This window comes from Balaenoptera borealis, assembly GCF_965194805.1.
Source record: "Balaenoptera borealis genome assembly, contig: HAP1_SCAFFOLD_839, whole genome shotgun sequence".
Lineage (NCBI taxonomy): Eukaryota > Metazoa > Chordata > Mammalia > Artiodactyla > Balaenopteridae > Balaenoptera > Balaenoptera borealis.
The window spans coordinates 114,489-140,771 of record NW_028123363.1 but is presented as its reverse complement, the minus strand read 5'-3'; the positions used below and the strand labels follow the sequence as shown (position 1 = coordinate 140,771).

General features: G+C 38.2%; 1 protein-coding gene across 1 annotated transcript in view; it reads right to left on the bottom strand.

Annotated features, from left to right (window-relative positions):
• LOC309621678 (ELKS/Rab6-interacting/CAST family member 1-like) overlaps window positions 1-26,283 on the bottom strand; it is a gene marked incomplete at its 5' end in the record, with an annotated part of 137,754 nt that overhangs the window by 38,250 nt on the left and 73,221 nt on the right. Inside the window, 4 exon segments of the mRNA XM_082409050.1 lie at window positions 2,631-2,824; window positions 8,548-8,688; window positions 9,632-9,772; window positions 11,032-11,169. Coding sequence (XP_082265176.1) covers window positions 2,631-2,824; window positions 8,548-8,688; window positions 9,632-9,772; window positions 11,032-11,169 — 614 coding nt within the window.

Here is a 26,283-nt window from a genome sequence, read left to right as displayed (position 1 = left end):
TCCTGAATCAGGGTGTGGCACTACAGCTGCATCGCCTGAGAGGCTACTACTTAAAGGGCACTCCAGCAAAAGAACCACCACATAAAAGATGGGCTAGAAACCAAGAATAAGACAATTATATCCAACAATATCAGAATCTTAGCAGAGAGAACACATACTTTATCCACAAGCAATGGACCTAAGAGGTACTGTTCAACTGGATATATAACCGGCTGGTCTTTAATTCTGATCAAGCAAAACCCCCAGCAAGCCCCAGCAGCAGCAAGAGTGGCAGCAGCAACTCCTCGAGTACACAACTGTAGCCTTACTTAACACTCACTTTCCCAGGAAGTCCCAAACAAACCCCCCCGACGGTGCAGGGACAGAAATGTGGCGTGGAAGGTACAAAGTGCGGGAGGCTGGCTTTCTGGGAAACAGCATGGCCAAGAGGGATATGAACACAGACAGACACAGAGACCAAAACCCCAATGGAATAGGACCAGGATAAGACACGCCAAAAGAAAGGTGAAGAAACTCAGATGATGAATGACAGGGAGCCAGACACCCACACCCAGGAAACAGTGGAACAGCAACATAAGAAGCAAACGGTTAGTAAGAAACACAGCAGCCACGCACACGCAGCTCAGTACTAAAACTCTGGGAAGAAAAGGCATAAAATAATTCCAATCATCTTTTATTCCCATCTTAAACTATGCTGCTCAATAACAAATTACAAAGCCAGTAGCAATTGAGTTTTTAAAACTGTTTCTTTTCTCGGTAGCCAGGAAACTGTGTGTCGAATCTTAAAAGAAGATTACAATGTTACATGACCAGAGGACAAAATTCTATAGTACTTGTTCAAATTTATAAGTAATATTCTGTGGAAAGAACAGATCATTTACAACTCTTTCCCCAAATGTGAGAAATATAGTGGCTAATAAAAGCTATCTGGTGTGCTTTGGATATCAAATATAGATTTAATTCTATTTCTTACTCTCGTTCAAATCACGTCCATCTCCCAAAATCAGTACTGGGTCCAAAAATGAATTGAAACATTTTTCAAGCAAGGTATCTGGAATAGCAAGCAATAATTTCAATGCAGAGCTCTAACACAAAAAAATCAAACTGAAAAATAAAACTTTATCAAGAAATTTCTTTTCTGAAAGACTGAAATACATTTAGTGGGAAGTCACTAATCCATCAGAAGTATCGTATTTTAAAATCTATGAAACTAAGATTTGAATAAAAGTCTGATTTCAAAAAATAAATAAATAAAATAAAAATAAATTACATCTATGAAGTACTGCTGTTGATTTCAGGGTGACACAAAAGCAAAGAAAGGTATGTACTTATGTAAGTATGTAACGAGAGAGAGTGTGTGTGTGTGTGTGTGTGTGCACGTGCACGTGTGCTGGGGGTAAAGATTCAGTGCAAACAGAGGAGACGTACAAAAAACATACATAATCTAATCTTGAGACTCTGATAATTTGTTAATTCTGACTTAAAGAACTTTATCCACCCATCTTATCCAGAACCAGACCAGAAAACACGAATAGAGTTAATATCAAAATAAGAGGAAACAAATGAGTAGGTGATCAGCTCATTCATTCACACTTTCAACTTAGTGAAGAAGAATTGTGAGGGTTGGACTTTATCCTTTTAGTTTTTTGAAAATCAAAATTCTATGGGTACAGAACAAGAGGAAAAAGTTACTTCTAGGGGAAAATATCAAGTCTACCAATATCCTAAAAATTTAAAACTTAGTAAACAACTTATGAAAGTAGTCTACTACTTCCCAACGTTCAAGAGCATGGAAATAAAATACTTCTAAGAATCAGGCTCAAAGGAGTCACACGGATTAATGACTTCATTCTGTCACTGCCAGTCTCTCTGACTGTTCAGAATACAGTGATTAATGCAGTTCTACTGGAAGAATTATTTCTATGCACTTGTGAATTTATGTTAAATACATGGTGTAAAGGAAGAGGTCAAGAGGCATACGCTTTATCTTTAGTACAAAATACCCTAACAAGAAAAAAAGGCAAAGAAAATTCCAAGAGAGCTATCTGGCTGGTTCTGTTTAAACAAAGCTCATTCTGAAGAAGTCAAAGTCAGAGCTCAATAAAAAATCACATCCAAGTCTCCTAACTTGTCCTCAAAATGTCCCTCCTTCTAAATTTGACCTATGTACCAATGTAATAGCTTGCTTCTCCACAATACAGAGTCTAAAAATTCACAGCCCAAAAGAGCAACGGCTCAACATAAAAGGTCTAAACCAATTAAAAATTTTAACTCCTTAAACTTGAGGTTCATTTGTTCCTTACACAGATAAATAAATAATGAGAGAGCAAGTGGCTATCTGCACTCTCTTGATTAGCCAGTAGAAAACTTTAACTTCTTAATCAATGAATACTTTCTCTTTCCAATCAATGATGCTGAAGTCCATAGCTTCCCAATCTATTCCCACTCCGTGTTGCCATTCAGAGACTGCAACAGTGAAGCTACACTGACTTAGAATAAAAAGTAGGTAATAAAGTAAATTCAGAGAGGCAGATATATTGGAAAAATATGTCCCGAAAAGTACATAGTTTTAAAACGATCCTTCAACCTCTCTAACATAGAGAGTGCCTCTTCAGCTTCCCTTTCCTTACCTTTCCAACTCAGCAATCTTCTTATCTTTGTCATTCTTCTCACTTTCCACCTCCTTCAAGATTTCCAAGAGGCGGTCAACTTCTGCCTGGGCCTTGCTAGAGTCATCTTTGTACCTGGCAATCTCTCTCTCCAATTGCTGTATTCGATCACTCATCTCTGGACTGGCTCTGGCTTCCGATGCTGCCTCGTGTGCCTACAAAGAAAATGTCCAAATTCTATCAGATATACATACAGTGGCAGTGGGCAAACCATGTCCCCAAAAGCCACCTATACTCCAATTTCAACAGGGGATTATCAAACATCTAATAGCTAGTCTTCAATTTATAAGGTTCTTCTCTGCTTAAATATTACATAGACAAAATATCACTACACAGTTACATTTTTTTTTTTTATAACTGGAAGTTTGTACCTTTTGACCACCTCCACCCATTATACAAACACACACACACACACACACAGCCCTCCATTTCTGACAACTACCAATCTGGTCTCTGTATCTATGAGTTCAGTTTTTGGTTGGTTTTTGGTTTTTACATTCCACATATAAGTGAGATCATACAGTATTTGTCTTTCTCTGTCTGACTTACTTCACTGCCCTGCTTTTAAAATGTAATAATGCTAGGGAAGCACTTATCTACTAGAATGGGATAAAATCTGAAATATGATATTTAACAATTATTCTGGGTCTTACATTTTATTACTAGACTCTTATCTCAATCTTACATTAGGAAATATGCTCTCATTTATTTTAAGACATTTTTTTAAAGTCAAAGGGTTTTTTATTTTCAATAAGGCAATTTCCAATATAAATTAAGTTGAGAAACAGACATAATAAAATAGTCAAATTCATTCAACATCTAGCAGAACTGAAAAAGCTGTATAAGACAGGTATATTGTTAATTAAATCTCTGTGATCTACCTTCAAATTCCTGGGCATAGGTTAACTTACTGATTCCATAAACAGTTATGTGTTAATGAATAAAACTAAAGCTGATTCCCAAATATAATTAATAAATTGTTTTTATTATATTATTATTTTAGATTTTATTCTAAACAGCAAAATTCATACAAATACCTTCATAAAACAAGAATGAGTAGGCCTGTTCCATACGGGAAGCTACTGGAACTTCAGTTCCAACATGTAAAAAACTCAGAAGTCATCACTACTAGTTTTACAAGAAAAAGTTGAAAAACAGAAAATCAATGAGTTTTCTAGGACCTATCAGAGAACTGAGGTCACAGGAAAAATTACCCCTCCAACATCAAGAGACACTGGCAAACCCACAGAGCTGAAGCTGAGATCTGCTCACCTGGAGCAGAAGCTGTGAGCAGAAACACTGAAGTGGTAATTTTAAGGAACTGCTGGGGGCTGAGTGTGGACGTACAAGCAAGCGAGTGAGGAAAGTCCCAGGGCCGGCGGTTTTAGCGGGGCCCATACTTTCATGGGCTTTAATCCAGGAACCACACCAGGGTCTCACAGTGAAGAGCCAACAAAAATCCCCTTGTGGTTCTGGCTGCAGGAGGGGAAGAGTAACAATTGTGAAATATGCCCAAAGTGTACTCTATCCAAAGACAGACCCTCAGGAGTAAAAATTTTAACAGAGCTTTGTCCTACCTGGGGAAAGGGCATTTCTCCCACTCTCGCCCCTGCTAGTAAAAAATAAGACTCATATATTTGACACAGATGTTGGAATTACCAGACAGGGAATTTAAAGTAACTATGATAAATAGCTAAAGGCACAGGACTTCCCTGGTGGTCCAGCGGTTAAGAATCCGTCTTCCAGTGCGGGGGACACGGGTTTGATCCCCAGTCAGAGAACTAAGATCCCACATGCCGCAGGGCAACTAAGCCCGCGCGCCGCCACTACGGAGCCCCCACGCCTCAACTAGAGAGGCTGAATCCCACAAACGACAGAGCCCATGCGCTCTGGAGCCCGTGCGCCACAACTAGAGAGCCCGCGCATCACAATGAAGATCCCGCATGCCACAACTAAGACCCAACACATACCAAAAAATAAATAAATAAAATAAATAAGTATTTTTAAAAAATAGTTAAAGGCGCTAAGGGGAAAAGGAGACAACACCCAAGAGTAGAGGGGCAATGTAAGCAGAAAAATGGACACTGCAAAGAAGAATGAGAAGGAAATGCCACATATTAAAAACATGGAAGATCTTGCTTATAATGTGGAATCTGAAAAAGGTGAACTCAGAAAAGCAGAGGGTAGAAGGGTGGTTGCCAGGGGCTGGGGGTGGGGAAATGGGAAGATGTTGGTCAAAGTGTACAAACTTTCAGTTATAAGATGAATAAGTCCTGGGGATCTAACGTATAGGATATCGACTCTAGTTAACAATGTTGTGTTGCATACTTGAAATTTGCTAAGAGAATACATCTTAAAAAGTGTTCTCAACAACCTAAGTGTCCATCAGTGGATGAATAGATAAGAAAATGCGGTATGTACATACGTATGTATGTATACACACACAGGAATATTACTCAGCCATAAAAAAAGGGGGAAAGTCTTTTCATTGGCCACAATATGGATGGACCTTGAGAACGTGCTAAGTGAGATAAGTCAGACAGAGTAGATAAATGTCATTATGACTGCACTTACATATGGAATCTAAAACAAAAACAAAAAGACCAAGCTCACAGAAAAGACCGGTAGCCTGCCAGAAGTGGGGAGTCAGAGGTGGGCGACATGGGTGAAGGGGACCAGAAGGTACACATTTCCAGTTACAAAACAGTAAGTCCTGGGGATGTGATGTACAGCATGGTGACTATAAATATGTGCTGCATATGTCAAAGTTGCTAAGAGAATACATCTTAAAAGTTCTCATCACAAGAAAAAAAATTTATAACTATGTATACTGATGGATGTTCAATAGATTTACTGTGGTGATGATTTTGCAATATAAACAAATATTGAGTTGTTATGTTGTACACCAGAAACTAATAAAATGTTATATGTCAATTATACTACAATTTTTAAAAAGTGTTCTCACCACACACACGAAAAAAGGTAACTATTTAAGGTTGATGAATGTGTTAATTAGCTTGACTGTGGTAACCATTTCACAACGCATACATAGATGAAAGCATCATGTTGTACACCTTAAATATCTACAATTTTTGGCATTGAAAAAGCTGAGGAAAAAGAAAAGAGTGAAAATGTATATTGCAAACTCTAGAGCAACCTATATTTAGGTTGGAGGAGGGCGTTGTGGGAGCAGTGTAATAGGAAAACATCACTAATTAATTAAAATGAAAAGTTACAGTTGTCCAGAATGAAAGAAGGGAAAATACGAAAAGTAAAATGGCAATTAGCAGAAAAACAAGTAATAAATCAGAGGAAGGGGAAGCCACCAAGTCCTCTACCCAAAGATAACTTTATTTTTTCTCATGAACCTAAACACAAAGTTTAAGAGATCATAAAAATGGCCAGCTATGGAAGTATCATAACAAGGAGATTAAAAATAAACAAAGAGAAAATGTGGGATTGCCATAAATAGGCGAGTTTGGAATATTAGTGAATAACATTTATTACTCTTGACAGTTACTGCTCAGTTTCATAATCCTAAATACATCTAACAGTCTTACCTTCAATATTCCGGTATTAAATAGAAAATTACCTCCACTTATTTAGTGACGGGGAAAAAAGTCAATCACCAAATCTGAATTAGTTAATCTCAAAAAAAGTATTTTCCTACTTATTCAAAAGTAACTTTAAGCTACTGGATTTTCTTCCTTTCCTTAGCTTAAGAATATGACTTCATTTCTGGCATACCCTAAATAATGATTCATCACAAGGTGTTCATGCTGAACACACCCAATATATGTCAAAAGAACACCACCAAGTCTCAAGACTAGGCTGGGCCCCCTTCTCATCAGTAATCACATGAACTGGACCCAGTTAATCAGAGTTGGTAACTCAGAGATAATAAGTATGAAAGTGCTTTGAAAACCACAAACTGCCATATAAATATTAGAGAGGTGTAAATCAATGAAATGGATAGTAAATACCTGTACCAAATTCTAATATTCACCGGTATGGGTGATTATCACTGTTAAATTATCTCTTGCCAGGAAGCCTAATGCTAATAGAAGAAAAATATCAGATAATTGAGATTTTTACATTGTGGTCTTACATGTCATCTATAAAGGAGCTGCATATTTTAATCTTACTCTGAATTGCCAATTTTCTAAGAGTTTGGGGACTCTCAGGAGTAAAGTAAAATAGGATAAGAATGCCAAGAGAATTAATCAAGGTATAAATGGTATTTTGAATTTTAGGAGATTATTACTCCACTGGTAAGTTATTCCATATGGACACTATAGAGTTTTCTACTATGCTGTTATTTAAGGCAAAGCAAGAACAGTCATCAAGACAGTATGGGACTGGCACAAAAACAGAAATACAGATCAATGGAACAGGGTAAAAAGCCCAGAGATAAACCCACTCACATAGGGTCACCTTATTCTTGATAAAGGAGGCAAGAATATACAATGGAGAAAAGACAGCCTCTTCAATAAATGGTGCTGGGAAAACTGGACAGCTACATGTAAAAGAATGAAAGCAGAACACTCCCTAACACCATACACAAAAATAGACTCAAAATGGGTTAAAGACCTAAATGTAAGGCCAGACACTATCCAACTCTTAGAGGAAAACAGAGGCAGAACACTCTATGACATAAATCGCAGCAAGATCCTTTTTGACCCACCTCCTAGAGAAATGGAAATAAAAACACAAATACACAAATGGGACCTAGAAACTTAGAAGCTTTTGCACAGCAAAGGAAACCATAAACAAGATGAGAAGACAACCCTCAGAATGGGAGAAAATATTTGCAAATGAAGCAACTGACAAAGGATTAAACTCCAAAATATACAAGCAGCTCATGCAGTTCAATATCAAAAAACAAACAACCCAATCCAAAAATGGGCAGAAGACCTAAATAGACATTTCTCCAAAGAAGATATACAGATTGCCAACAAACACATGAAAGGATGCTCAACATCACTAATCATTAGAGAAATGCAAATCCAAACTACAATGAGGTATCACCTCACACCAGTCAGAATGGCCATTATCAAAAAATCTACAAACAATAAATGCTGGAGAGGGTGTGGAGAAAAGGGAACCCTCTTGCACTGTTGGTGGGAATGTAAATTGATACAACCACTATGCAGAACAGTAGGGAGGTTCCTTAAGAAACTATAAATAGAACTACCATACAACCCAGCAATCCCACTACTGGGCATATACCCTGAGAAAACCATAATTCAAAAAGAGTCATGTACCACAATGTTCATTACAGCTCTATTTACAATAGCCAGGACATGGAAGCAACCTAAGTGTCCATCAACAGATGAATGGATAAAGAAGATGTTGCACATATATACAATAGAATATTACTCAGCCATAAAAAGAAATGAAATTGAGTTACTTGCAGTGAGGTGGATGGACCTAGAGTCTGTCATACAGAGTGAAGTAAGTCAGAAAGAGAAAAACAAATACCGTATGCTAACACATACATACGGAATCTAAAAAAAAAAAAAAAGTGATGAAGAACCTAGGGGCAGGACAGGAATAAAGACGCAGATGTAGAGAATGGACTTGAGGACACGAGGAGGGGGAAGGGTAAGCTGGGACGAAGTGAGAGAGTGGCGTGGACATATATACACTACCAAATGTAAAACAGATAGCTAGTGGGAAGCAGCCGCATAGCACAGGGAGATCAGCTCAGTGCTTTGTGACCACCTAGAGGGGTGGGATAGGGAGGATGGGAGGGAGATGCAAGAGGGAGGAGATATGGGGATATATGTTTATGTATAGCTGATTCACTTTGTTATAAAGCAGAAACTTAAAATAAATAAATAAAGCAAAGCAAGAAATTGGAAAAGTTTTCTTTAACCTTTTTCAACTGCGAGTCCATCTTCAGACACTCTTCCTTCTTCTGCTCCAAAGCAATTTCTAGTGTCTCAAGCCGTGAGTCCATTTTCAATCCTGCGGAAGCCAGGGAAGAAGCATGCTCTTTCAGATCCAAGAGTGAAGCCTAAAAGAAGCAACATACATCTAGAATAAATACTATTTATTAACAAAATGGAGATTTAAATTCTTAAATTTATTTTCCTGGTGGTTTGTAGTTTCTTTCCATTAGCATATACTGACATATTTCCACTTCAAGAACATGAAATACAGAACAACAACATTAGCTCTGGCTTTCAAGTTCTAACTAAAACAGAATGAATTCCCAAGAAATACCAACTGAATAGTGACTTAAAGAGCTCTACCAATACATATCCATTCCCACAAAATAAATGGAAGTAGATCAAGCTTTGTGAATGTAAGCAGTAACCTTAGTAGCTACACTGACTTTTTTCTTCTCTTCTAATTTTGGAAGAAACATTCTATTAGAAACACAAATTCCCATAAATTTTCCTAAAGATATTAGAAAGAAAACCCTGAGAATGTCCCTAAAGCTCATTATTATCTGATCACAAGGCATTAGGCATTTCTGCTATTTAGGTGACATCGACAAGATTCTTCAAAAGTAAAATCAAAGTCTATTAAGTCACCTAATTGGTCAACAATCATTTAAGATTTCTCTGCCAATGCTGAGGTGATCGTTAAGAGCTGATGTAAATAAACTGTCCTCCTTGTGCACATGCCGTTCGTCTATCAGCTTTCTCACCATTAGCACAATATTTCTCCAAATGTAACTGGAGAAATACTGTTATTTTAGGATCTGTAAAACGTCATTAGCAAGTAAGAAGCCAACTCATAACAGTTGCAAGAGGTAAGAGGTAAGACTTAGGAAAGAAATGATTCCATCTACTGTATCTCTGCAAAGCTTCCTGAAATAATCCCTGCTATAAGAAGATTCTTTAAATCTTCCAACAGACCCTTTTTTTATACGCATTATGTAAACACCAACAACATATACACACAATGCACTGGCTAAGCAAACCAAATAATTCCATTTTGGTGATCTTGACCTCTTTCTCTGAGAGGTCGCCTTGCAACAGGCTGACTTTTTCTTTCAGGTCTTTAAGATCTTTTTTGTAGTTATCAATTTCCTCCTGCTTTTCTTGCTCATCTCGGTCCCGCTGGTCCTTCAAGCGTTCGATTGTCCGCTCCTGATAAGAGAGTACATCAATACATGAGAAAATTCCTTTCATACTTCTATCATATGACTGCAATTCAGCTTCTAGCTGATAAAATTTCACACTTCCATCCTCCATTCAAAAGACAGTGATAGGTCGTTAATAATTGACCTTGTAAAGAATTCAACCTTCCAACCTATCTTGCCCTAACATACATCTGGTTTTGTTCTTTTGATTCCCCTAGGTTTCTTTTCCTATAACCTTAATTAGTATTAGATGTCCCTAGAGTATTCTTTTGGAATAATCTCATTTATTCAAATCCCAAGCAACAAAAAACTTATACATATACCCTAAGGACAATAAGTAGCAAATATTTCTTTTCTATATATAATTCACATGTTGCCTACAAAGCAATGGAAACAACTCACAACTCACACAGCAAACAGGAGGAGGTTGGAGAGATTATGATTTGTTGAGCTTAAAGCATAAAGAAGGATAAAGAAAAGAGAAACCATTAAAACTTCTGTCAACAGATACTCAGGAAGTTTGAAAGTTGAAGCAATTTAAGTACATTTATGGGTATTATTTCTGAATATATTCGGGGATCAAGCCTTGATCCCTGGGCAGGAAGCCTGAAACATTCTGAGTCCAAGAGGCTTAAGGAACAGTAACCCTATCCCTTAAAGAAAAAAGAAGAAGAAGAAGAATCCAATTAAAATGCCCCACCAAGAGTCCTTAAACCTCCTCCAAGACATTAACACTTGTCATGTTGGGCCACTTCTTTATTTAGTCAACCATTCCTGTAAAAACTAGGTTTGCTCATGAAGGCAAAATGAAGTGGCAAGGCCACGACTAGAAAAATAGCAAGTACACTGTATTAATAACTAAAACCCATGAATATATTAGATCCCAATGCGGCACAGTAAAAGAGAACTAATGTTGCCTCCTGATGGTCAGCGTCCGACATTCCCACATCACCGATTCTAGCTGACCATACATATAAAAAGAAGATAGTAAACAGGGAGTACATGGCTGGTTCTTTAGAAACTTCAGCCACTGCCCTCCAGTACGGAATCCATCCTGCCTAGCAACAGGTGCTTAAATTGGCAACAACAAAACGAATCTTCTTTCCCTTACACTGGGTATGTCAGCAACAGTACAGGCAGCTCTTTTCCCTTTTGCCAAAGCGACTTCTTCTGTCTCCTCTATCAAGTCTCAGCACTAAAGTGACTTTCAGATTAATGAGAAGGCAGAAGAAATGTGTCTGTGAGGAGTCTGGGCCAGTCACCCACCTTCTCGGCAAGGGCCTCCTCCAAAGTAGTCAAGGCGGTGTCAGTGTTGGTGGTGTCAGCCTGCAAGGATTTGACTCGCTCCTTCAAGCTGCTCATCTGCTTTTCCTTATCTCTAAGTTGCTCTTGGAGATTTTCAATCTGAGTTGTGCACACACATTTAAGGGGGGAAAAAAAAGGAAATTCAGAGAAATACAAACAGTCACAATAAAAATCATTTTAAGTTGGAAACAGGTAGATCAGGGCTGTCAGTGTGTGCTCTGTAGAAGTAATTTAACCCTAAGGGTCTTAGAACTTCATGCAAAGCTTTAAACTGAGAACTTATAGCCAGAAGAGAGAAAAGACATACACATGGGTATGGTCATACATGCAGAGTCATAAATCTCTATAAAGAAATAAAGAAAGTAGCTAGGGAGAAAAGACCCAACATATAGGGATGGGGATAAAGGGAAGACCTACAGAGAGGAAAGCCATGAGAAACTGGATTACTTCCAAAGCAACAGTGTAAATGCCCAGAGAGATTCCTTTAAAAAATGCTGAGGGAGGACAGCAAATTGAACAGCTGGATGCTAAGAAAAACAAATCAGCTGTAAAAAGGAAAAACTGTTCTTAAATTTATTTATTTACTTATTTATTTTTGGCTGTGTTGGGTCTTCGTTTCTGTGTGAGGGCTTTCTTTGGTTGTGGCGAGTGGGGGCCGCTCTTCATCGCGGTCGCGGGCCTCTCACTGTCGCGGCCTCTCTTGTTGTGGAGCACAGGCTCCAGACGCGCAGGCCCAGTAGTTGTGGCTCACGGGCCCAGCTGCTCCGCGGCATGTGGGATCTTCCCAGACCAGGGCTCGAACCCGTGTCCCCTGCATTGGCAGGCAGATTCTCAACCACTGCGCCACCAGGGAAGCCCGGAAAAACTGTTCTTAAATGCTAGTGTTCAAGTTAGGTTTTTATATCATCTTTTATTTCAACAGCAAGCATTTTCAATGAAATTTATTATTATAGTTATTCATTCCTTCATATACCCTAGTACGCATTCATTTACTCAAAAAACTATTGGTGAAGTCTCTATTACATGCCAGGCACTAGTGACACAAAGAAAAATGAACAGACCCATTTTCATTATAAGATGGGAAGGGGACTTTATGTACCTGAATCCAAGCTATGGATGGGCTTCCGTGCCATTCTAACGAGCACACATTTTACTCTAGACAGATGGGGACTATTAGGGACTTTTAAGCAAAGAAACAGTCCGGTCAGTTCTGTATTTCAGACTGATAATTCTGATAGCTGTGGAGAAGATAGTCAATATCTAAGGGGAGTTACGTAGAGGCATGAAAACAGCTAGGAGAGCGTATCAATTCAGGTAAGAGAGTTTGGAAACTAAGTGAGTTAAGAGAGATGGAAAATAGGGGATGGGTTTGTGAAATAGTGTGGAAACAGCATATTATCACTAGGGAGACTCCCGTACACACAATGAAAAATAGTAAGCAAAAATATGGAGGAACTGTAGAGAGAGATTCTTAATAAGCAAAAGGAAAATAAGTAAGACAACTATTCTAAAACTCACAAACTTCATTCTTTCATTCAGCTACGTGCCAGGCAGTTTTCTAGGTGTTGAGGATATAGAATTAATCCAAACAGACAAAAATCCCTGCCCTCAAAGAGCTTAATCCTAATATGATAGACAAGGAATGAATGAATGAAGTGAACATAGTATGTAGGATGGTGATAAGTCCTACAGAGAAAAATGAAGCAGGAGAATATAATATCATCGTCTACTCTTGAACTAGCTGGTTTATTTCACATGGCTTTCAAAAAGCAACATAAATGTTATCTGCTTTGGGACGACTTTCTTGCTCTTACCCCCATGACAATAAGATGACCACAGTCTGTATGCCATCACACGTGAACAAAGTACTGATCTACATACATACATATACACATCTCCCATTCTTTTCTCTATCTATACATTTATCTCCATTCTTTCATCTATCTATACATTATAACACGAATCTCCAACCATATTGTTATTACTCATTCTATACACATTTTCTTCCCCTCTTCCAAGGGGAAGAAAAAAAGATCCCTCTCTACAGTCCCTGAGAATTCCACAGCAGAACAAATAAGCTAAGCGAAAAGATTCAGCGAACTCAGAATAGGGAACCATGAGTACTGTCAGGCTTGGATTTTCACTCTTTAACGAAGGAAGAATCCTACAGGTGAACCACTGCAACTGGCTCCAGTCTTTTCCATGCCGATAAAGTCCAAAGCATACTGTGAGAGAAAAGACCATCACATATGAAAAGCATTAGTTTCCTTTAGTTTAATCAGACACTCCTATTGGAATCTCATATGGATCAATACTCAGGTAAATTCACAACCACTAAAGAGATTTTGCCACTTAAAAATCTAGTACTCCATAACATACAGAAGGCAATGCCCTGGTGTTTACATATTTAACCAGCTGTGCGGGTCATCCTAGTTGCTGACATATAAACCTTACACACACAAAAAAGATATCATCATTCTGTTGATTAGACTTTTTTTACCAAGAAAGAGCAGTACAACCACCTTTTTTAAAAAATAAAACTTCATAGAACCAACCAAGTTTTACATACAAGAAACCAGAGATTTGTTTTATGAGCCCACCTAATATACAAACAGCCCTTACATGCATAATAAGGATTATACCCTTCTTTCTCCTCCATCATCAGCATCTAAGAAATAATTAAGATGTTCACTGTTAACAATTCCACTTGTATAATTTGTATGTAGGCCAACTATTAAAGGGATCCATTATTCTTTGCCAGCAAAAACAAAAACCAACAAACAAAAAGACTTTTCCTGATATACTCAGGTGCAGAAGCTGCTAAACCAGGTAAAATCCCCATTAACAAGTTCTCCCTAAGCTACTTTCTTATCCAATTAGCCAGCTGTCTAAACTGTTGAGTTGGAGGGGAGGAAGAGGATGGCTATTCCTGGAGAGCAGAAATAGCCATTCCACGGTGAAGAAAGGGCAGCGCTCACTAGAGCTGTCTCCTTTGGGCAAGCTGCTATCGGCAAGGAAGACCTGCAGTAGATACAGGTATGTGCAAACCAGCTGCAAGAGCATTAACCCAAAAGAGGCTCTGTGTGGTGTGTGGGAGGATGGGTGTGTACAAAGCACTTTCCGTTTACCCAGCATCATGATGGACAGCAGCTGAATCCTACTGAAAACTCCTTTTATATATCCTCACTTTGGTTGAGACTCAAAATCGTGATTTTGTGATCAAGGCTCTCTGGGTTCAGACGTTGCTAACCAAGGGGTGTATGAATGCTATCATATTAATCTTGCCATTATTCTCTTCTTTTAACTAATCCAATATAGAGGCTGTGAAAACTGTTCACCCTAATAGTCCCATATCACACCCTTTCAGTATTTACCATGCAATTTCTATAAACTATATAGTGGAAATCCCATTCTATACCAAGTTCAATTATCCACAGGATCTAAAATACACTATTTACAAAAGCTTTGAATACAACAGCTAAGAGAAAAACTGGATCAGTTATGCACATACTCGACTATTAATGATAAAGATGACTGCTTCAGAATCATGCTAAGTGGAAAAATACTCCTTTAAATATGCTCAGAATATCTACCCAAGAAAAAAACTTTCCATTTTGTAGAAACAGAAACCACAGAATCCCTAAAATGGCAATATGATAAAAACAACAAAAAATTACTCGTGATGGGGGTGGTGGAGGAGGCGGCGGCAGTGGTGACAAGAGGCACCACTAACACAGAGAGTGTGGTATGTATCAGGCACTGTTTTCAGAAATCTATGTATAACAACTATTGAAGCTCCGCCACAAGACTATAATTATTAGGCAATCTAGCTCCAGAATTCTACTCTTAATCACTGTGCTATAAATAATATGTTCTATGATGGGGGGCGGGGGGGGGGAAAGAAGAATCACACAAAGATGTCTCAAGCATCTTTCCATAAATGATTCCTTGTTATTAAGTAGTGTTTATCAATAAACACAATGTTATTACTACGGTCACATATGAAAATATTCTCCCCTACAGAAGCAAAGAAGGAAGGGTGGAGGTACCAAACCACTGCCAATACAGAAGAGCATCTTCCATGTACTTCCGTGTATAGTCAAACATAACACACTAAAGCTGGTGGGCAGAACCAAAGGTACTTGATATCAGGATCAATATCATGATAGTATTAAGACAGTCTGTTTAGCCTTTCAAGGGGTAGAAGGAGGCTAGTTTATTTATACACACGGACTAAGGAGCACTTAACAATAGCTAAAAAAGCTTTTCTTCTTTTACTTTAATAACTTATACTTAGTAATATTGAAAATTAATAAAAAATTCTTGCAGAAAATAATGTATTTTATAATTCTATGGGCTCTTCCTACTTTATGCATAACCGATCTGTATTAAGAAGAAATCATTAAGCAGCTATTAACATGTATTCAATTTCTGCATGAGTAAAATTGTGCAGAGATCAAAGGAATTGGTGTTTAGTCTATATTATCTGTGTCCCTGGTGATGAGTAGGGAGGGGAAGGGTCAATCAGGTTTATACATACAGCCTAAAATCATAGAGAAGAACTAAGAGTGAAGAATTCAAGAAGGAAACACTTTCTAAATAACTATTTAGAGAAGGAAGGCGTTTTCCTTAAAATGACCTCTCTAATTAGGGTATAACTCTGTTAACTGGGCTAGAAAGAAAATCGAAATAATTATTATATGATACAGAGCCTTTCTTCTCGTACAATTTTTATTTTACAAAGAGAGAAAAACCGATGAAAGAGGAGGAAGACTAACGCAGAATGCATGCTGCACGTGAATCCATCAAATCTGCACACCAGCTCCACACTGGCACAGATTTCTTAACATCTTTTGTTTTGGTTTTTATCAGCATTGCCAGTTGTCAGAAACTATCATGGTTCAACGTGGGTGATTTATTCCTAGTCAAGTGGAACTGACTGCTCTGCTGCTGAGGCCCTAATCACTGAGCAAACGTAGAAGGGACTTCCTGTAGGATGTAGTTCTAAGGACAAGAAATCCCAAAATACTCCTTGCAGTCACCTAGCTACCTGGAACATCATTTAAAGGAAAGAATTTTTTGGATGATGCCTCCACACTTGTTCTAAGCAGCCATCAGTGTCAAATGTATTGTGGAAAGCAAGTTACTCAGAAAGGCTCTGACCTTTACCTTCTTGGTTAATAATACTTCTCAGTATCAGTGGTAAAAGTACAGTCTGGATGAACTGGTCATAATCAGCTGGCAAAAGAGATCTACAGTAATCAATGGAATCTAAAAAGGAAAAATTCACTAAGTCCCCTGATCTACGCAATTGTTTGTCTACCATCCTGCAGGCCTGTGAAATGTACTAACAAGGCACAACTATACTTTACCAAAATGATCAGGGTTTGCCCAGACTGTACTGGTCTCTAAATTTTACTTGTCCAGTTATGTGTTTCCAACGATTAGAGGATACAAGAGCAACAAAGTCATGTGGAACTCTAAGCAGTGTTTTAAACACAACTTAGGTTGTTAAAACTCCCATATCTATATTCTCAATGACTGTTTAGGGTCTTTAATAAGCCCAGCAAAGATTCTGGCTGACAACCAATTATTTCTTTGGTTGAGTTTCCCTCCCAATTGTGCTATTCTCTCATCATATAAGTAATGGACGGATTACCGTGATGAATAAATAGCTAGCTATGTCCCACTGGGCAAGTTACTTGTTCTTTCTAATTACCTACCTACAAGACAAAGACCACTAATATTCCTTTCAATTCTAAAATACAACTGTATTCTTATGATGGGAAAGACGAGAACATTTAAAAAGTAATACACTTCAGCAGAGTACCTCTGTATTTTATCTTAAAAACTGTTCAAATTGAACTATACAGGAAGTATAGGTATGACCTTTAGGAAAATACAGAGTCCATTGCTCCGGTTAGATTTTATTAATTGCTGGGAGGGAAAGTAAGTTCCTTGATAGACTTGCTCATGGTACAGATAATGGAACTAGGGACCTCTTGAATTAAAATAACTGGATAATATGAAGCAAAAGCTGGTGAGACCAAAGGTCACACTGCTAGTCAAGATCTGCTTGGTAGACAATTAAGGAAATGGCTCAAATACTTCTTTTTATATCGGGCAGGCATATATAAAAACTTGACGGATATTCATATGCTAAAATTGCTCCAAAAAAAAAAAAAACCAACAAAAAGAGGACCCATAAACCCATGGTGGCTGTCCTTGTGAAGCAGCGGCAATGATGAGACTGTACCTAGGACCTCAATTCACACCTATACGAATGGCATCCCTTGAAGCTGTGCGATAACAATAGATAGAACACTCTTAGATCTAATAGTTCACTACATTTTAGTGATGAAAGAACTCAGTATTTTTAAGTAACTAATTAAAGCAGACACACTAGGCTTAGTTTCTGCCCATCCCCCCACAAAGAACCACTATTCTTTGTATTACTTGTTACCAATAACAAAGTCGGGAAAAATCAAGTACATAACAATAGAAGGCTAGCTAAATTAAATATGCTCTATCAACCATTACAGTTCATATACTTGATGATTAATTAAGGATATGCAAACTTCTTTATTATATAACATTACATGAAAAAGAAAAGTTATCAAAATGTACAATATTATCCCAATTTGAAGGAAAAGTTTATTTTTACATAGAATTTTCCTTGTTATACCTTTTCCACATTTTTCAAATATTCAGAAGGGACATACATGATTTCAATGATAATGACAAAAGCAATAATTTTCTAACTCCTATCTGAGAAATCTCAGGATTTACAAGAAATATGATTAGGATCATGATAAGAGAGATTCTCCTAACATATGCACTTACCAACATGGGAAATCTCTAGGGGTTTCTGTGGGACATGTGAGCGTTTCTATTTAACCCACACCTTCCACAGGTTCATACTGTGGGACCAAACCAAGCTGTCAGAGACTTGGGGGGTTTTCCGCAATGCCAAAGGAAGACTGAGAGATAACAAATGAATCCAGAGAAACCAAGACTTGCAAAACCTATTTGAAATATATGGTCCAAAGGAAACAGCAATAGGATGCTTCACATATTTTAAGTCTAAATTCAAGTTCATCTCACTCAATTTTTATTTTAGCCAGGCCTACTTTTATGGCCTGAAGTAAGCTAACCTGTACTAAAAGTCAATCCTAGTGTGACAAGGCTGGGTTTCCCAAGAAGCAGACCTTGAGACAGATTTTATTGTTCAAGAAATTAGAGGGTGCTCTTGGGATCAATACCAGTGGAAAGGAAGTGGGGGGGGGGAGCATGATGGTGCAGAGGGAGAAATTAGGCTGCCATGAAGTCCCAAAGGATTCAGACAACCCCATGGGGAGCTCTGAATCTGCGATGACCTTTCAGAGTTGCCCCAAGTCAGGGCAATGGATTCAAGCCCTTGTACCCTACAAGGATCAATCATTGGATACCAATGGGAAGGGATGTGGCCTTGTACAAGGTAGGTCTCTTTAGCCAACGCAATCTCCACAAGGGATACTTCCAGCACCTGGGGGAATACAACCTTCAACCCTCAGCAGGGATCTGGGTCACTCATCACAGCATCCATTATACCCAGCAGCTATGTATGCTCTTTCTAGTTAAATAATATTTAACATGAAATTGTAATTGCTCTCAATTTATGCTGTATTTGAACCATATACATAATTTTATGGCTCTGTAAAACCTAGAGACCCTTGTATCCCAACTTGATTGTTTCACCCATGGTGGGCATTTTGAAGCAGGAGTTCAGGGATGGCCTTTAAGGTGTGTCTGACATCCCGGTCCACACAAATGAGCCATGTGCATTTTTACATGAAGAGCACCCACAGCTTTCATCAGATTGTCAAAAGGGTAGGAGAAAAGTTACAAATCATTAATTAGTGGCATTCTTTTCAAATACCCACAATATTTTCTAAAACGAATAGCCACTTCACTTAAAATTGCTTGCTTAGCTGTTTTACAAAGATACTGTGTTACCAAATTTGCTGTGTAAGAGTTTGGCCTGGTTGGGATGCAGGGAGAACAGATCCAAACAACAGTTCCTCACCTATATGCAATGGAAGCCCAAGAATCTTACTAAATTTAGTAAATCCTCCTTGGTCAACTTGAATGATTTTTCTAATCTGAAAAACCCCTGCAGGAAAAAAAAAGTGTTAGGAGAAAAAAGTAAGGAGGTCTGGCAATTACAGGAAGATAAAACAGATAAAGGACAAAATACACGTCTGATGCTGGAAGCTCTTTTCTGGTGAGGGTGTACATATCGGTATGGCAGAGAGAAGGAAGAGCACAAAAAGCTACTTCATCAAAGTTTGATTTAATAATTTCTTCAGGAGGTTAATTATTTCCACTTCTCAACTAGAGTTGACAGGCACCTAGGCGTCTATCCAAAAACAGGCATTCCCACAGGTGAGCATGCAATGCAAGTTAATTCATGCCAAATTATAAGCAGTTTTAAGCAGAAGAAAATATTAACTGTGCTTCAAAACTCTGATCAAGCATTTTTTTTCCAAATCCTTTGCCTCTTTCTAGATATTTATCTATGTAATATTTATACTCTGACAAGTTCCTGCTACAAGGTCTCCTGAGAGACTACTAAGAACAACCTTTGTCCCAAAAGGAATCTGACCCTTCCATATTGACTTGTTAATTACCATTTTTCAAGTTTAAAATATGTTTTCAGTCAAAACAGAAGTCAGGGCACTCCAAACTAGAGCTTGCAAGACTCTGAGAATATTAATATGGCATACGATTAATAGGAAATGGACACATCACATAAATCCTCAAATTATTCACGAAGCTACTTAAAAGTCCAAAGAAATGATGTTTTCATAAGAGTCAAAATTACTTCTGTGTTGTACAAAGCATTACACTATAAGCCTTTGAATGCTTCTTGTTTATATTATACCCTAGCACTTGAAAATAAAGCATTTATCCAAAGGCTATGTTCTCTCAGGTCCATTCCTATTGCCTCCATGATAATGGTGGTAGAACAAGTTTCTACATCTCTCCAGGTGAAAAATACAAGGCTCTTTAAAAACACATCCACTCTTATCCCAGGAATGCAAGATTGATTCACCATACAAAAATCAATCCATATAATGTACCATATTAATAAAGAACAGAAACCACATGATCATCCCAATAACTACAGAAAAAGCATTTGACAAAACCCAACACCTCTTCATGATAAAAAACACTCAATAAACTAGGAATAGAAGGGAACTTCCTCAACTGGATAAAAGGCATCTGTAAAAAACCCAGTTAACATCATACTTAAGGTGAAAAATGAAAACCTTTCCCCTAAGATAAAGAACAAGACAAGGATGTCCACTCTCACCACCTCTATTCATCATTATACTGGACAATTAGGGAAGGGCAATTAGGGAAGAAAAAGAAATAAAAGGCAGCCACATTGGAAAGAAAAGGTACAGCTACCTCTATTTGCAGATGGCTTTATCTTATACGTAGAAAATACTAAAGAATCCACTAAAACACCATTAAAGATAATAAACCAATTTAGCCAAGTTTCAAAACCCAAGACCAATAAACAAAAATCACTTGTATGTCTTTACACTAAAAATAAATAATCTAAAAATGAAGTAAAGAAAATTCCATTTACAGTAGCATCAAAAATAATAAAATATTTAGGAATAAATTTAAAGAAGTGCAAGGCTTGTAAACTGAAAACTACAAAACATCAATGAAAGAAACTAAAAACAACCTAAATAATTTAAAAGACATCCTGTGTTGATCAACTGAAAGACCTGATGTTGGGGGGAGGCGGTTACTTCTTTTTTTGGACGCCCAAAACCCAAAACGATCTTGAAAAGGAACAAAGGTAGAAGATTCACAGTGTCCAGTATCAAAACCTACTACAAAGCTACAGTAACCAAGACAGTGTGATGTGGGAAACAGACAGACATATAAATTGATGGAACAGAACTTAAAGTTCAGAAATGGACATGTGTGTCTATGTACAACTGATTTTTAGCAATGGTCCCAAGACCATTCAGTGGGAAAAGAACAGTCTTTTCAACAAATGGTGCTGGGACAAATGGATATCCACATGCAAAATAATGAAGTTGGATCCCTACCTTACACCACATACAAAAATGAACTAGGAATGGACCAAAGACCTAAATGTAAAAGCTAAAACTATAAAACTCTTAGAAGAAAACACAGGAGGAAATCTTTGTGACCTTCAATTAGGTAATGGTTTCTTAGATATGATGTCAAAAACATATAAGCAACTAAGGAAAAAACAGATAAATTGGACTTCATCAAATTTAAAACTTTTGTGCATCAAAGGATGCTATCAAGACAGTGAAGAGATAACCCAGAGAATGGGAGAAATATGTGCAAATCACTTATCTGATATGGATGGAATCTCCCGAATAAAGACTTTCTAGAACTCAATAAAAAGACAAATAACTCCATTTAAAAATGGGCAAAGGGGGCTTCCCTGGTGGCGCAGTGGTTGGGATTCTGCCTGCCAGTGCAGGGGACACGGGTTCGAGCCCCGGTCTGGGAGGATCCCACATGCCGCGGAGCGGCTGGGCCCATGAGCCACGATTGCTGAGCCTGCGCGTCTGGAGCCTGTGCTCCGCAACGGGAGAGGCCGCGACAGTGAGAGGCCCGCGCACCGTGATGAGGAGTGGTCCCCACTTGCCGCAACTGGAGAGGGCCCTCGCACAGAGGCGAGGACCCGACACGGCCATGGATGGATGGATAAATAAATAAATAAAAATTAAAAAAAAAGAAATGGGCAAAGGATCTGAACAGACATTTCTCCAAGGAAGATACACAGATGGCCAGCAATTACATGAAAAGACATTCAACATCATTAGTCATTATGGAAATAGAAGTCAAAACCACAACAACATACCACTGCACACCCATTAGAATGGCTATTTGAAAAAGAAAAATAACTAGTGTTGGCAGAAATGTAAAATGGTTCAGCCGCTTTAGAAACAGTTTGGCAGTTCCTCAAAAAGTTACAGGTAAAGTTAACATCAATTCCATCCCAAGATATAAACTCAAGAGAAATGAAAAACGTATGTTCATACAAAAACTTGTACATAGATGTAACATAATCATTATTCAAGTGGAAACCACCCAAACGTCCAGAAACTGATGGATGGATTAAAAAAAAAAATGTGCTATATTCATTACAATGGAATATTATTCAGCCATAAAAAGGAATAAAGTACTGACACTTGCTACAACATAATGAACCTTGAAAACATTAAAGAAGCAAGACATAAAAAGCTACTTATTATATGATTACATTTCTATGAAATGTCTAGCATAGGCAAATTGATAAAGACAAAAAGTAGGCAGTGGATGCAGAGTATAGGGGTTGTGACACGTATGGGTTTCTTTTTAGGGTCATGAAAATGTTCTGGAACTGGACAAAAGTGATGGTTGCACAACCTTGTAAGTATACCAAAAACAACTGAATTATATAGTTTAAATTAGTAAAGTTTATGGTATGTGAATTATATCTCAATTAGGGAGGGAAAAAAAAGCATCAATCCAATTAACCCCATGGTGCTAGCTTTAAAAGTCAAGGTTCCCCCCTCCCCCCCCTCCACCCAGGGGTTTTTACAACCAAAAAATGTTTCTAGACCTTGTACAATGCCCCTTTTGAGACAAAACTGTCCCTCCCTTCCCCATTAAGAAACACTGATATAAATGGAATGAAATTATAATCTATTAATTTGAAGCGTCAATCTTTAAAAAGCATAGTTTCTGTGACAGATTAAGAAAACAGAAAAAAAAAAAAAAAAGTCAAGGTTCCCAATATCCATCAACGAAGCGGGAAACTACTCTAGTACTGAGATTTATCTGGCGTTATTCCCCAAATAACACAAATACAAATAACAGTTTAGTCAAGTTTCTCTGTTCTTAATGGACTTAAAAATTCTCTTGCAATCACTGTGTCATCCATGCACATACTCAGTCTGACGCGCTTCTAGATGGCGTCTCTTCCACGTTAGGTCACTCATACGCAAAAGTTTTCATCTAGACGGTTGTGCTGCTCACCTATGATGATCTCCAAATTGAATACGTAGCATTAATTCACCTTCTGCTGTCAGCCTGCCCTTTCCACACACCTTATTCCTCTGTACCCTTTTCCTATCAATTATTTTCATACCCAGTGATAATGCCTCAATTGGGTAAAACAACTTAAAACTGTTTAGAATTCCTTCTGGTTTGAAGTGACTTCTGTTGACAGCAATAGATGATAGTAGAAGTCCTATGAATAAGAGATTAAAACACTGAGCAGAACATGGAAATATACAAAAAAGTCATACGACAACAGAAAAGAAAGTGAGAGCTTTGTTACCATACCACACAAACAAAATCTCGCCCTCATGTTCTCAATCCTTTATCCAACATTTTTATTCAGCTGGAGCAGATATTTTGCACAGACGGCCGCAACAATGTCTCCGACTTCACGTGCTTTTTTGTAAGTGGCTTTGCCACTCCTCCAGTAAGACGTGGAGTATTTTCCTTGACGCCCCCGCCACCAAATCAAGTTAGGTCCTGTGACTACTGTGACCAAAAGAGTACAGACAAAAGGAATCCCCTGCTGCTTCCAAACCAACTCCTAGCGCAACCCTTAACTGGCCACGGAGCCACGGAGCCAGAGGCCAAGGAATACCCAGGCAGGATGTACGCAAATGAAGAAACCATCCTGGTAGTGGGTCACCCAGCTGCAGACACCCCCAGCTGTCACCAAACAAATCAGGGACAAACTACGCAAGAGAGCCCTTCCTGAATTCCTGATTCACAAATAAAATGACTGTTTACTCCACTAAGCTTCAGCAACAGTTTACTATGCAGCGAGAGGTTTTCCTCCCCCGTCTATCTTTACAATGCTATTGCTCTTTCTGTTTTAATCACTGATATCGAAAGTGTATTGTTTCTAGATTATCAGAAGATAGGGATGAGGCATGTTGTGTTTTCTTTTATTGTTTTTATTTTTTGGAGAGGGGTGTTCTGGAAGAGGAGGGATGGTGAGAAGGAACATATCATAATGAAAAGATATTTTGTAACAAAGTAAACTAAGATCCTCCCTTTTTTAGGGACTAATTCTTCAATCATTGTAAGATGTCACTTGTATAATACCAGCATCATTTAAAAAGTTATCTACTGACAAATGGAAGTTAAACCAGACTTTGAAAGTTCAACTATCTACCCTCCTTAAGGTTTACTTGAAAAAGTGAGGGGAAAAAAGTTATATGAAGCAAAGTAAATCCATATGGAGCATATTCCCCAGCAGAAAAGTTACCATCAGTCAGACTTCATTTACTATGCATTGTTTTTTCAATAAAATATTTCAAGAATTTAGCTATACATATTTTCCACTGAGGAAAAAAATTTTTAATTAAACTGAGTTCTATTAAAAAATAATAAAGAAAGAAAGAAAAGGGAAAATTCTAATGCCTAAGTATATTAAGTTTCCAACTTAAAATCCAATTAGGGCCTGACCTGCTCTTCTTTCAACTTAGCTTCATTAACAGCTGGCTTGTGATTTAAAAAGAATATTTAGAAAACATTACAATTAATCCTTATTAAAAATAAAAGCACAATTTTTAAAATATTAATTTTCTCAGAATAAATTAGTAAATATTATTTTCAATGATAAAATATATTCTTTCCATTTTATGATATGGAAAAAGTGAAGAAACTAACATGTCCTTAAAGTCAAGACTCTACAGCAAACAAACAGAGTGTATAAAGAACCTATTCTTTCTGACTTCCTACCGAAAACAAAATAACAGGAGACTTAAAGAACCAATCCAGGACCACAAAAAGGGAAAACTTTCTAATTCAATTATCAGTTAGCTTTCTGCTACTGATAAATCTAAACTCTAAATACCAAAACCTAGGAAACTGGAGATGCAGGCAAGGTGAAATAAAGAGAAGTTACAGAAGCATACAAGGGAAAGATGATAACGTCTGCGTCAGCAAATTAAACTCCAAGCTACATTACCATTTATAATCAACCAAGCAAGAAGCTGTACAATTTTAACACAGATTCTGAATGCAGCTCAGATTCAAATGCTCAATTACGTTTTCCAGGTCAGTGATTTATTATAAAGATAAGAAATTTACTGTAACACAAAACTACTTTAAACCATAGTGGAGAGCCCTGGAAAGGAGAGGCCGGTGCTAATCCCATTGTACTGCATGCTTGGCCATCTGCTATTGTCTCATTTCATTCTCTGAGCACAGGGCTATCCCCGTGCATACAAATACATACACTACCTAGAAAGCTGGAAGCCTATGGGCAGGCAGTGGTGGCCCAGACAGACCCAAAATCGGTCCAGAGTATGTGATTCACAATCCAGCCATTCTCAAAGCTGCTACTATTTTCAGAAAACAAGGATTTTTAATGCATATTTAATATGCCAAAGTAATGCCAAAGTAATACATTGTTTCCTGGTATTCTCCTTAAATATTAAAAGAGTTAAATATTACTTAAACTTACAATTATAAGTAATATTTGTGAGAAAAATGATAGAGAATGCAGATGCCAAGAACAAGGAAAGGATGAAAGCAGAGTTACCATTTGCTCTTCCTTATGAAATAAGTGGATAAATCAAGAAGCAAAATAGGGACCTCCCTGGTGGCGTAGTGGTTAAGAATCCGACTGCCAATGCAGAGGACACGGGTTCGAGCCCCGGGAAGATCCCACGTGCCACGGAGCAAATAAGCCCGTGCACCACAACTACTGAGCCCGCGTGCCACAACTACTGAAGCCCACAAACCTAGAGCCCATGCTCCGCAACGAGAGAAGCCACCGCAATGAGAAGCCCGCGCATTGCAACGAAGAGTAGCCCCCGCTCGCTGCAACTAGAGAAAGCCTGCACGTAGCAATGAAGACCCAACGCAGCCAAAAATAAAGAAATTAAAAAAAAAAAAGAAGCAGCAGCAAAGTAGGTTAAGTGTTGCATAGAATTAAGACATGTCTCCAGGGACTTCCCTCGTGGTCCAGTGGTAAAGAATCCGCCTTACAATGCAGGGGATGCTGGTTCGATCCCTGGTCAGGGAACTAAGATCCCACATGCCGCAGGGATAAGCCCATGCGCCACAACTGCTGAGCCCGCGTGCCACAAACTATAGAGCCCACGAGCTCTGGAACCTGCGCGTCACAACTACAGAGCCCATGCGCCCTGGAGCCTG